The sequence below is a fragment of the Elephantulus edwardii genome, unplaced genomic scaffold (genome assembly GCF_000299155.1).
Source record: "Elephantulus edwardii isolate Elephantulus edwardi_28Jun2011 unplaced genomic scaffold, EleEdw1.0 scaffold00271, whole genome shotgun sequence".
Lineage (NCBI taxonomy): Eukaryota > Metazoa > Chordata > Mammalia > Macroscelidea > Macroscelididae > Elephantulus > Elephantulus edwardii.
Genome location: NW_006400021.1, coordinates 1,834,863 through 1,847,874, shown reverse-complemented (window position 1 = coordinate 1,847,874; position 13,012 = coordinate 1,834,863). Strand labels below are relative to the sequence as shown.

Below are 13,012 nucleotides of genomic sequence, written 5' to 3'. Positions count from 1 at the left end.
TTGCATGTGAAATCAATGACACTGTTCTGTAGTTTCCACACTCAGTTGGGTCACCTTTCTTTGGAATGGGAACAAATATAGATCTCTTCCAGTCTATTGTAAAAAGAATAAGTCTGTCTTGTAAGGGTAACCAGGGTTCTCCTTAGAGGTGAAGATGATTAAGCCTCATCTCATAGACTTTGAGCAAGTTGTCAAAAGGAGCCAATCCTTGGAAAAAGACATCATGCCAGGAAAGGTGGAGGGTCAAAGAGAAGATGACCCTCCCAACAAGATGGACTGACATGTGACTGCAACAATGGACTGATGTTTTTCAGAGCTGGTGACGACAGGCAGGATAGGGCAAGGTTCAGATTTACTGTTCATAGGAAGGCTATGAGTCTAGTGGACTTGATGACACACAACAACATGTGCTATAAATTTTAACCTCTATAATGTTAGAGCTCTGGTGGCCTAGTGGAAAGAAATTGCACCGCAATCTCACAGGCATGCTGTTCGCAGCCACCGCTGCTGCTCCGTGGGAGATGGACGGACAATGTCCTCCCATTTACTGTCTCTTAAAACCTGATGGAGGGTCAGCTGGTTCTGACTCAATGGTGCTCATCAACAACACAATGTTAATAAGGAAGGAATAATATGTGGCCTTATCAGATGAAGGAAAGCCTCCGCAGGGGTGTGGCTTGCATGGTGTTTGTGTTTGGACTCTGGTCAAGGGAACTAGAGAGCTTTTTTGTCGGAGTCACCTCTGGCTATCTGACCCATGATCTCCTGGCCTCATCAATATTCAATGATTCACTATGTGACCTGCTTCCCAACTAAATGACCTTGGATTTTTCAGTCTCTGAAGCCAGCAGTCACCACGGCGATGAACCTGGACACGTCAGCCTTTGAAATCAGCAACCTGAGAGCCGCTGGCCTTCCCAGGAACCTGTCTTGAGGGCTGACCAAGAAAAAAAACCTTGCCATGCTATAGGGTCCTTGCTTCCAAGATGACAAGGAAAAGGAGAAACATCAGTCTTGCCAAAAAAGGCCATGGCTCTATGCAGCCCATGGTCTGCACAAATTGTGCCTGCTACAGCGAAGTGAGTATCTTTAATGCATATGTACTCCTCAAGCTGTAGGTGAAGCTGCACTATTGTGTGAGCTGTGCCATTCACAGCAAGGTGGTGAGGAACCGACAGAAGCTCGGAAGGATAACACCCCCACCCAGGTTTAGACCTGCAGGTGCTGCCCCACGACCACCACCAAAGTCCATGTAAGGATTTGATTCCTTAAAGACTAGGAAAAAAACTAACCTGAAAGAAAATAAAATGTAAATTATACTTTAAAAAAAAAACCCCAAAACTTGCCATAGACATTAGCACTCTTTTTTCAAAAAAAGATTTTAAAGGTAATGTACACATAGCTCTGGGAGCCTAGTCGTAAAAAGCTGCGCTGCAATCCTAAAATCACATGATTTGAGACCACCAGCCGCTCCAGGCAGAAAAATGGGCAGTCTCCTCCTGTGAGATTAACTGTCCCTGAAAACCTGCTGGAGGGTCAGCTATGGGTTGGTTCCAACTCTATGGTACACAACACAACAACATACACATGTAATATATAATTCAAAAGGGTAAAAAAGAAATTCTCCTTCTTTCATACCTCTTGTTAGTCACCTGCCCTCTTAAAAGGCAATTACCATTATCAGCTCTGCTGGCATAATGGATAAGGAAGTGTTCCTTTTAAAAAGGTGGCTAATTCTGCTGGTGGGATTGTATAATGGTACAATAACTCTGGAAGGCAGTTTGATGGTTTCCTCAAAAAGCAAAAAACAGAAATCTCATATGACACAGCTATTCTGCTACTAGGAATATACCCCAAGGAAATTAGAACTGAAACACAAAGGGAGATTTGTACACCTATGTTCATAGCAGCATACTTCACAATATCAAGAAAATGGAAACAGTCCAAATGCCCACACACCATGGGAGAGTCTAAAAAGCATTTATGCTGAGTGAACTAACACAGTCTCATAAGGACAAATACTGCATAAGATCAATATTGTAAAAATAGAAATACAATATATACGAATTCTGTATGCAAACCAATATAAAATGAGAGGAGGGAAGTGGCTAATATTAGACTCCAAAGCGATACTATGTGCTCTGGTCAAGAAACAGACTGATTTTGAGGCACTGTTATCCACAAACTTCTTTCTCTAAGAGACTGTAAGAGAAATAAGGGAGCTCTGGTGGACTAATAACATGCGGTTCAAATCCACCAGATGCTCTGCTGAAGGAGGGACAATCTCCTCCTGTACTAGTTAGATCCGATTTGACAATACACACAAAAAAACAAAAACAATTTAAAAAAATAAATAAAAAAGATATTGTTAGAGAAATAGAATTCTCTAAGCATGCTATTATTTTAACTTTATAAAGGTAATTATCCTTGGCTCTCATTTACATATACATATATTCATATGTGTATACACACACATCGCTGTTCTGTGCTGTTGAGTCTCTTGAGACCCATAGCAATCCTATGTACAATAACTATGAACCTGCCCTGAGCTGAGAGTCTTGTTGACTCCGACACACCTAATCCCACAGCCCCAGTTACCGTGTCAATCCATCTCATCCAGGGTTTTCCTCTCCTGTGCTGTCCCTCTACCCTTCCAAACCTGATGTCCTTCTCTAAAGACTAATCTTCCTGGCCACAAGATCAAAGTATATGAGAAGGAGCTTCAAAATTCTTGCTTCCAAGGGAAAACTTAGTTTCATCCTCTCTAAGATAGACCTATTTGTTCTCTTGGTGGCCCATGGAAGGTTCAATATTCTTCTCCGCACCACAACTCAAAGACATCAATTCTTCTTCTGTCATCCTTTGTCACTGTCCAGCTCTCTGATGCACAGCAAGTAATTCCAAAGACCATGGCCTAGATCAAGCACACCTTAGTCTCTAGACTGAAATAATTGCTCTTTAGCCCTTGGCTAATCTGTCTGTGCATGCTTCTTTTCCACTAAATTTGTACACTTCTGGAAAAGCAGTATTTATATCATCAGCCTATATAGCATGGTTGGCCCATGCTCAATGAATGAATGATAACTCTGATGTATTAATCATGAGCCATTGGCCAGACTCCTCAACCAAGTCATAAATCCCTTACTTCAGCATAATAAAACACTTCCAAATAATATAGGTATTTTATAACATATAAAGTTAAAGAAAATATTATAAAATATATTTTAAAAATATATCCATATAACAAAGAACTTATACAAATTAACAACTCAATAAAAAAATAGAATATGAATACTGGTATTAGTGAAAGAATACAAACTCAAACTCATTCTTGATGAAGGAAATGCAAATTTAAACTATAAGAATTCTTTTTCACTCAATGAACTCAAAGCCCACTTTCACAAACAGGAGTTCTACCATGTAGATAAAGAGGCAAGAGGAAAAAGCAGTTAACAAATCTAGACATGTTCTTTTGTTGTTAGATGCCATCAACTATGACTCATAGCAACCCTATGAACAGCACATCTCAACCCTGTCCTATCCTGTGCCATTCTCACAATCTCATCTCTGACACACTCACAACCATTACTGCAGGCACTGCATATAAACATCAAAGTATAATATATGAGAACTTTATTCTTACCATTTTCCTTTTAGATGACAATGATGGCTCATTTATCTGGAACAAAAAGAAAGTGATTTTTCAAAGCTGCTTTACAAATATCTTCAGTCCTTTATATTGATAGCACAATCTCAGGTCAACCAGGCTGATTATCTACATGAAGGACAAGTAGGAGCTAATGCTCCTTCTACTCCCTCAGCTTCATTCTGATCTGCAGTGGAGAGCAAGGGGAAGAGCCCGAACTACTTAGCTGTCAATCAGCGTACCCACGGCAGAACTGCAAATATGCAGACAGCGCAGACTAGGGGATGAGTAAAATAAATATATTTGAGTATGTGGGTCATATCAAAACATTTTAAAATTTTGGGGTTTTAGCTATAAAACAAAGTACTTACTACAAAAATTATTGAGATTTATTGGTTTTCCTATGCATCAAATTCATGCAAAAGATTAAAACACAAAATCTAAATGTTAGTGTGAACTACTGAATAAATAATAACAGGACTTAGATAATTTTCATTTACATGTTTACCTATTATATACTATGATAGGCAATTTGTATCGTACCTATAAAATCTCAGGAAAAATAGGAAAGGGAAAATTAATGAAATAGTCAACTAAAAATTAAGAAAAAACCTTTAAGGTAAATATTGAATTTTTCAGTGACACAGGAAATGCTAATTTGTATATCTCTTCAGAAGAATGGAAAACATTAAAAAAAAAAAAGAAAACATTAACTTATTTCAGGATGTACTGCAGCTAGCAGAACACATTCCAACACAACTACTATTTTTCAGTTGAAATAAGTTTCTATAATCTTATTATAATTTACTCTTTACCTCAAAATAATATTGTTGTTGTTGTTATGTGACCTCAAGTCGCCTGCAACTCATAGCAACCCTATGTCCAACAGCCTTAAACCCTGCTCTGTCCTGTGCCAATCTTATTACAATTACATTTAATTAGCTAAATTCTAGAAGTTATCAAGTGCAAGATGTCCATTCTAATTCCAAAATACATAACTCCTCTAAAAATAATGTTATTATTGTTGTTGATTGTCTTTGAGTTGAGCATGACTCATAGCGACCTTATGAACAAAAGGCCTGAAGCCCCTCTACAACTATTGACATTTATCAAAGTTTATAGAGCTTCCAGCATGTTATTTATGAAGTGGATGCCACTCCTGCTTCCAAACCTGTCGAAGTATGTTATTGTTGTTCACCATATTCTTACTTGGTTTTATTTAAGTCATTAGAAGAAAGTAAGACTTAACCTATCAGATTTAAATTTGTACTTTGCTCCTGAAACTGCAAAACTATTGTTTTTCTATCTTACTATAGGAAAAGAATTAAGATTCTTCTTGAACTTACTTTAACAATAAGACATTATTTTTAACAAGCATGCTACTCTTCTTTGTAGAAATTTAGTAGTATGTTTTCATCTTAAGCATCAAACACACAATAATGCAGCCCACAAACTATACATTATACTCCTGTAACATAACAGGAATGTGCCAGAGTCAAAGCATGTCTGGGATGTTGTTGTGTTGTTGTTGACTGCTGTCAAGTCAAGCACGACTCAAAGCAACCCTATGAACAAAAGACCTGAAGCCTTTGTATAACTATCGTTTCTCCAAGTTCATAGTTTCCAGAGGCATGTGGCTTAGGAAGTGGATGCCACTCCTGCTGGTCTAGAATTATTGAACTTTAGATCATTATTTTTTTTAAAAAATTTCTATAAAAACTATTGGTTTTGAGAAATATATATTAAGAGCATAAACAAAGGGGGTGGGGGAACCCAACAACAGACTATGAAATCACTTGCCTCCTGTTGCTGCATGTATTCTCGATGTCTCCGAGCTGCCTCATGTCTCCACAGCTTCAGACAGACTAAAGCACTAATGAGATACACAATCATTGTGACAAACAGGAAGATCATGGCTGCGATCTGTCCTCCTTCCACCCGACAGAACGCTGCGTTCATGGGCGTATTAAACAGTGGATAATAGCAGAGTCCCCCTCGGTTGGTATCATTCACATAGACTATGGCTGCAGCCATATACAAAATAAACAAGGCGATGTTAATTCCAAACTCAGTTAGGGGCCACCAATTAGAGTCCAAAAGAATGGTCCGGTAATACATGGTCATGCCAAGAACCAAAATAATAATGGTGGAGATCCAAGCTAAACCAGCCACCACGAGTATAAAAGGGGTCTTAGGACCACTGTAGTAATAGCCCCCATACATGCTGCCGAGGTTGCCAACGCCTCCGATGCCGAAGGGCTGTGAATAACCAAACAAGTTATACCACTCACTGTCCTTGTGAATGTAAGCCGTGACACAAGCGAAGACGCCTGCACCCAGCAGCAGCTCCACAACACCCAGAATCCGCAGCAGGCCGGCCCACGACTTCATGTAGGAGTACTTCAGGTTATACTCTTCTACCTTTTCACTGTATGTCCGAGCTGTTTGTGTGTGTCGGCTCAGAGATCCATAGGGATCGTGGGGAAGCATCGCATTGGCCTCTTTCTGGGAGCTGATGGTTCCTTCTGACCCTCCGTAAGGATCTTTGCAGGAGTTGGGGAGGGAATGGTGGTTAGATCTTGCTGGAGAGGCTGGAGGTGAGCACTCCACGCCATCAGAGATGTATCTGATGTTGCACACTGGCTTATCCCATTCTGGGGCCTTTTTCTTCCCTCTGAAGAAGTTCTTCCAGGAGTCAGGGACAAAGCGCCTGATGGGTTTGAGATCTGGGGCTATGGCTGGTTCCTCTGTGTCACTTGAGTAGAAGTCTGGACCGAATGGTGGCTGTAACGGGAGAGGGGGTGGTGGCAAAGGATCAGAGCTCACGGCCAGGTTGCTGTCACGAAGGGTCTGTAGGGTTCTTATGGTGTCATCTGGATAGGGCAAGTCCCCCAGGACGGCATCGTAGCCACGAGTCCTGGATCTTCTGTCATCTGACGACATCTGTGATGTTCACACCTGTGGCAGAGATTATCATGTATGCACCATTAAATATCTGTTCAATAATGTCCCACAGATACATTTCTTCATTTGGTAGCAAATTATCCCATTCAGGAGACCACTGATCATTCCTGGTTATTATGGATTATAAAAATGATAGTGTGTAGATCAATGGTGATTAATTTTATAAGACACAATGTATGGGAATGATCATAAGAAAATACAATGTGAATTAAAAAAACCCAGGATAATTTAACAAACTGGTAATTCAACAGGTATATTTTTTAACATATGGAACAATTATGCTAGCTAGTAATCAGGAGAAGGATGGGCAATTTTCTCTTGTGTGATTTACTGCCTCTGAAAATGCACTAGAGAGTTTGGGTTGATTGGGACTCGACAGTATTTAACAACCACCCCCACTATGCTATTTTAAGCACAATAAAAATGTACAGCTTAATTCTAAATTAGATAAATTAAAATATTAGTAAGTTTATTATATCAATGAGATTAACAACAGTTAAATATAAAATCCAAAACCAACTTTTAACAATATAGTACAATAACATCCTCCCAAATAGAGTCCTTTCCTTAAATGTCTAAATAAAAATATTTGTGCTTAAGCATACCAAAATGTGATGCATCAGCAAATACTCTTCATTTTCTTTACCTCAACTCTGCCTTGGAACAGCCCCACCCAGGAGAAACAGTCTACTGAACATGTGGACTGAAGAGACTCTTCTCGCCCTAATTCAGGGAAGTTGATTTGGAAAAGTCTCTCCATTCCAAAATATTAACACTTGATATTAGATATTAAGAGGTGAATTTTTTCTCTTTAATTTTTTAATTGTGATATTAATGGAAGTTTACAGAAAGGTTGGGTTTTCATTTCTTCATTGTTGCACATTTTTCTCCGCTCCCCCATGAACTGAATTCTTGAGAGCTAAAAACCACTGTAAGGTAAGGTTCCCTGAAGATACACCATATAGTTTTACCTTATATATGACCATCATTCCTTAAGGATTAACGATCTAAAGTTGCTTTGTTGTCAGATCTCTATCTCCCAGAGTGGTTTTAGAGAGCATTTTCAACCTACCTCAAAAATTAAAAGTATAGAAAAGTACTCTTATTAGACATTTCCTTCACAAAATCAAGGCACACTGATTTTCTTCCTCAAATTACTTAGACTTATTTTCTGAAGATCCACTGGGCACATGCCCTTTTGCTTGACACTGTCAGGTGCCATGGAATTGGCTCTGACTCAGGAACCATCTATGGACAATAGAAAAAACACCTGCCCGGTCTGGTGCCATCCTCACAGACTCCGCTCTGCTTCACCACCACTGCAGCTACCACGTTAATCAATCTTATTGAGGGTCTTCTTTTTCTGACCTTCTACTGGGTATTATATAGGTCTGAAAATAAAGATGGATCATCACATACTCCGAGTGTTGAAAAGCTTTATTTTACTTTGCTTTGTAAAATTTAAAGGTTAAAAAGAAAAAAACCAACATTTACCTTCATCTACTAGGCATCTGAGGAGTCCTGAAAGTGCACTTAAGTGCTCTGCTTCTATAAAGATCATAGTCTTAGAACACTTAGAAGGTAGCTCTACTCTTTTCTATAAGGATGCCAAATAAGAATCAAATAGACAGCAATGGGTTAGGTTTGCTATCAAGCATACAAGGTCAGTGGATGGCACAAACAGTTAGCACTTCATCACTGACTTCAAGGTTGGCAGTTCAAACGTACCCAAATGTGCTTTGAAAGAAAGGTCTGGTGATGTTCTGTAAATTCAACAAAAAACCCTATGAAGCGGTCCTACAGAGTGCAACACATGGTGCTGGAATCAACTTGAGGTTGTGTGGTTGGAGTTTTGTTATTGTTTTATTTTATCATGCATCAAGCATGTGGAAGGTATATAAATGAACAAAGCACATTATAATCTCTTCCCTAATCAAGCTTAATTTTGAGAGTGAGTAAACAGATGACAAACAAAATAGTGTGCTGAGCAACAAAGTAAAGGGATGAAGAGTGCATTGTTGTTGTTATGTGCCTTCGTGTCACTTGTGACTCACAGTGACCCTATATACAATAGATCTGAAACCTGCTCTATCCTGTTAGGTGTCACAATTTCTAAACAGAGTAGGCGGGAAGTCTTCACAGAGAAAGTGACATCACAGAAACCAAGTGAGGTGGAGGGGCCCAGCAGATGTCACAGTGTTCCAGGCGGGAGTAACAGCTACAGCGAAAGCCTAAGGCATGATGTAGAAATACTAAGACACGCAGGTCAGTGTGGAATCAGTAAAATGAGTGAGAAGGGGAGCTGCAGAAGCTGTGGCTATCTGAATCACATACTGCCTCAAAAGCCACTGGAAAGGATTCAGGCATTTACAGACTGTGAGATGAAAAGACACTGAAGGGATTGTGTGTGTGTGTGTGTTTTCTTCCAGTAATTTATTTTTACTTTTAGTTTAGGATTCATTTCATACCCTGAAAAAATGGTTAAAGAACTGAAAGAATATGGTCCAGAGAACATTGTCATGGCTATTGCTGGAAACAAATGTGCTCTTTCAGATATTAGGTAAGGAAATGTAAAAATTTTTCATTATCCTCCATCTCTGAAGTCTATTTTTTTAATTTTTAAAATTATTATTATGAACTTTAATGAAAATTTACAGAGGTTTTGGATTTTGAGCAGGGGATATACAAGTTTAATCGGTTTGCTCAGAATGCTGTGTTGAGAGTATACTGCTGCTGACGAGAACTGAAACAAGAGAACTGGCTAGAAGGCCACTGAACAGTCCATGCAGTATGGTGAAAGGAATGGAAATAATGAAGAAATATAAAATTCTCAATATCTTGTTAGTTGCCACTGAGTCAATTCCAACTTAAAGCAAATCCATGTGACAGAGGGAAGCTCGCCCTTACACCTTTCTAAACTGTAATCTTCCAGGGAATAGAATTCTTGGTCTTTGGCAATACAGGGAATTTATTTTTTTTTAATCATAGAAAGTTCTAAACATGACAAATGGAGAGAATACTAGTATTTATTTCTCAGTATCTATAGTGTATGTGGGGAGCCCTCGTGGCATAGTTGATAGAGAACTGTCCTTCTAACCCAAAAGTGGCACTTCGTGATAGTGCAAATCCACCAGCAGCAATTCTCACGTGATTTAGAGCAGGTGAAATCAACTGGAAGATTTTGACTCGATGACAATAAGTTATTATCATGCATATGCATTTCACTATTTAATATAATTTACTGGTAATATTCTTTGTGTATTCATCAACCAGTTTCAATAATTATCAGCTCATAGCCAATCGTGGTTTATGTATCCAGCCCCACCCTAGTTCCTCTGCCGGAAAACGACTGTGACACAAACCTGCGGAATTGAGTCATTTCATTGAAAAAAATGTAGTTTCTCTATCTCTACCCTTAACCTGTTATGAGGCCAACGATGAAAACCCAGACCTCGTCTGTGTGGGGAGCCCAGAGTTTCTGAGGCAGATTTGAGACAGAAAGCCTCATGTTAAGTAAGCCTATGGACTTCTGGGAAAATGGACGTTAATCCAGGCAATTGACTTCACAATTACGTCTTATGTTTCAGAGAGCTGGACAATGACTAAGGATGACAGAAGAATCAATGCCTTAGAGTTGTGGTGCTGGAGAAGTCTTGAACATACCATAGACCAAGAAAACAAATAGGTCTGTCCTAGAGAGGGTAAAACCAAGTTTCTCCTTGGAGGCTAGAATTTTAAAGCTCTGCCTCATATACTTTGGGCATGAGACCAGGAGAGATTGGTTCTTTGAGAAGGACATCATGCTCAAAAGGGACAGCACAGGAGAGGAAGACCCTGGATGAGATGGATTGATACAGTGACTAGGGAATGAGGGTTGGTTGGCATGCTGAGATTAATAAGACTGGCTCAGGACAGGGCAGGCTTCAGAACTGCTGTACATAAGGTCGCTATGGGTCGCATGCAACTCAACGGCACATAACAACAACCCCCAACCTAGTCCTGGAGAAGACTGGAGACACTTTGAGACACCCGTGAAGATGGCAAGTAGGCAGTCTCTGACACAGTGCCACAGACTCGTGTCAATCTCTGTGTGTGAGGGCAGAAAGAAGAGTATCCACAGGGTTCTCAATCGCTGACTATAGAAGTAGATCAGCAAGCCTTTCTTCAGGGGTATCTTCAGGTGAGTGGTTGTTGTGTACCTCTGAGCCGGAACTGATCCATAGTGACCCTCCAGTGAGTTTTCAGAGATAGTAAATTGCACAAGAGGAGATTGGCCATCCTCTCACAGAGCAGCTGGTGGATTCAAACCGCCTGCTTTTTGGATTGCAGCACAGTTCCTTATCACTAGGCCACCAGAGGTCCATTCTCTGAGTGTGCTCAAACTTTTAAGCTAGCTTTTAGTTATTTCGTGTGTGTGTGTATACACACACACACACACACACACATATACACATGATATATATATTCCTTTTATAAACCCAAGGCTTCCTACTCTACACACAAAAGGATTTTTTTTTAAAAAAAAAAGGCCAAGATGGTGAGTGTAGATGGAAAAGAGATCTACGAAGGAATGCTGGAGTTCTCTGAATTCTCTCAGCATGGTGCCTATAATGGACCAATTATTTTAGTCTCTTTAAAGTCTGTTGACTAAAAAATTTTAAATTCTAGACACAATGATTGTAAATAGTAGTATTACTAAAGTACTCAAAACACACATTCCCAAGACATGTATAAATAAAATCACAACAAATAACTTTAGCAAGTTTTACATGCAAGTGAACCCAAACCCACTGCATTACAGTCAACTGCACCTCAAAGTAACTCTTGTAGCACAGAGCAGAATTGCCACATAGCATTTGCAAGACTGAGTCTTCAGGGTTGTCACATCTTTCTACAGCTGTTCAACACACCACCTTTTGGTTCACAGAGGACTTAACCATGAACCACCATGACTCCTTGTGAAGTTTTACATTTCTCAATATAGACACATTTTATAGAATACCTTATTGCTTAAGTTACTGGTAAAAGTGATTAATTATAGAGCGCTTTGGTGGCCTAGTGGCAAGAAACTGCACTGAAATCCCAAAGGTGCGAGGTTCAAATCCACCAGATGCTCTGCTGGAGGAGAGGCAATCTCCTTCTGTACCAGTTGGAAGTGATCTGATGGTATATAACAAGGGGGGGGAAGAAGCATTAAAAAAAGTGATTAATTGTACATTGCAGTAGATTTGTCCAATGAAATATGCTCTTTTAAAGTTTTTACTAGGGCATTGATTGTGTTTCAAATAAAATTAAATCCTTGACCAAAAAAAAAGTGATTAATTGTAGTGGATTCAATTCATCTTTACTTGTGAAAACTATCAAATTATTAGTGTCTACTGAATTGACTGCACTGGGTTTGGGTTTTGGATTATCAATGTTAAAAAAAATTTTAAATGAAAATTTGAAAAACAGTGCAATAGCAAATACACACTTTTCCAGTTGGGAATTGTCAGCGGAATTTTATTACATACTAAACTTATAAATGCACTTAGTAGCTTTTATAATTTAAGAAGTTAGATTAGACTGAGAAGAATGTGGAAACAAGTCTGGAGGAAAAGAACAGTCTGCATTATGCAGATGACACAATCTTATAAAAAGTTAAGAAGAACTGAAACGTGTTCAAGACCATAGCCTTCTATATGAATTACATTTCAACATTACGAATATGAAAATTCTCACCCCTGGATCAAGTGTCAATACCATAACAGATGGAGAAAAGATTTAAATTGTCAACAATTTCATTTTACTTGGATCCACAACACAATCAATACCCTTAGTAACAGCCATCAAGAAATGAAAAGATAGGTTACATTGGGAAAATCTGCTGTCAAGGACCTCTCCAAAGTGCTAAAGAGCAATGATGTCAGTTTAAAGACTAACGTGTGCTTGACTGATTTAGGGCCTTTTCAATTGCTTCCTCTGCATCTGAAATGTTGTCAATGAATAAAGATAACAACAACAACAACAAAATCAATGCCTTTGAATTGTGCTGTTGGAGAGAACGGAATATATCAAATGATGTTGTTGTTAAATGCTGTCGAAGTGTAGGCATCTCATAGCAACCCTATAAATGAAAGATCTGAACATTTGTATAACTTTCTTCATTTCTCCAAGTTCATAGGGTTTCCAGAGGTAAGCTATTTTGGAAGTGGATGCCGCTCCTGCTTCCAAGTTTGTATTGTTGTTGTTGTTATGTGCCATCGAGTCACTTGCAACTCATAGCAACCCTATGTACAAGAGCCCTAAACCCTGCTCTACCATGTGCCAACCTCACCGTCTCGAACACACTTACTCCCATCACCCCAATCACAGAATCGATCCATCTCACCAAGAGTCTTCCTCTCCTGTGCTGTCCCTCTC

General features: G+C 39.2%; 1 protein-coding gene across 3 annotated transcripts in view; it reads right to left on the bottom strand.

Moving 5' to 3' along the window:
* Positions 1–13,012, bottom strand: part of MARVELD2 (MARVEL domain containing 2) — a 46,844-nt gene that overhangs the window by 29,879 nt on the left and 3,953 nt on the right. The window contains exons 1-3 of one of the 3 annotated variants that reach the window (XM_006900032.1): positions 5,868–6,607; positions 5,447–5,519; positions 3,644–3,679 (exon numbers count right to left, since the gene is read on the bottom strand). In XM_006900032.1, coding sequence (XP_006900094.1) covers positions 3,644–3,679; positions 5,447–5,519; positions 5,868–6,589 — 831 coding nt within the window. In that variant the 5' untranslated portion in view covers positions 6,590–6,607. Of the gene's footprint in view, positions 1–3,643; positions 3,680–5,446; positions 6,608–13,012 lie in introns of those variants that run through there. The other 2 variants (XM_006900030.1, XM_006900031.1) reach the window with 2 other exon arrangements.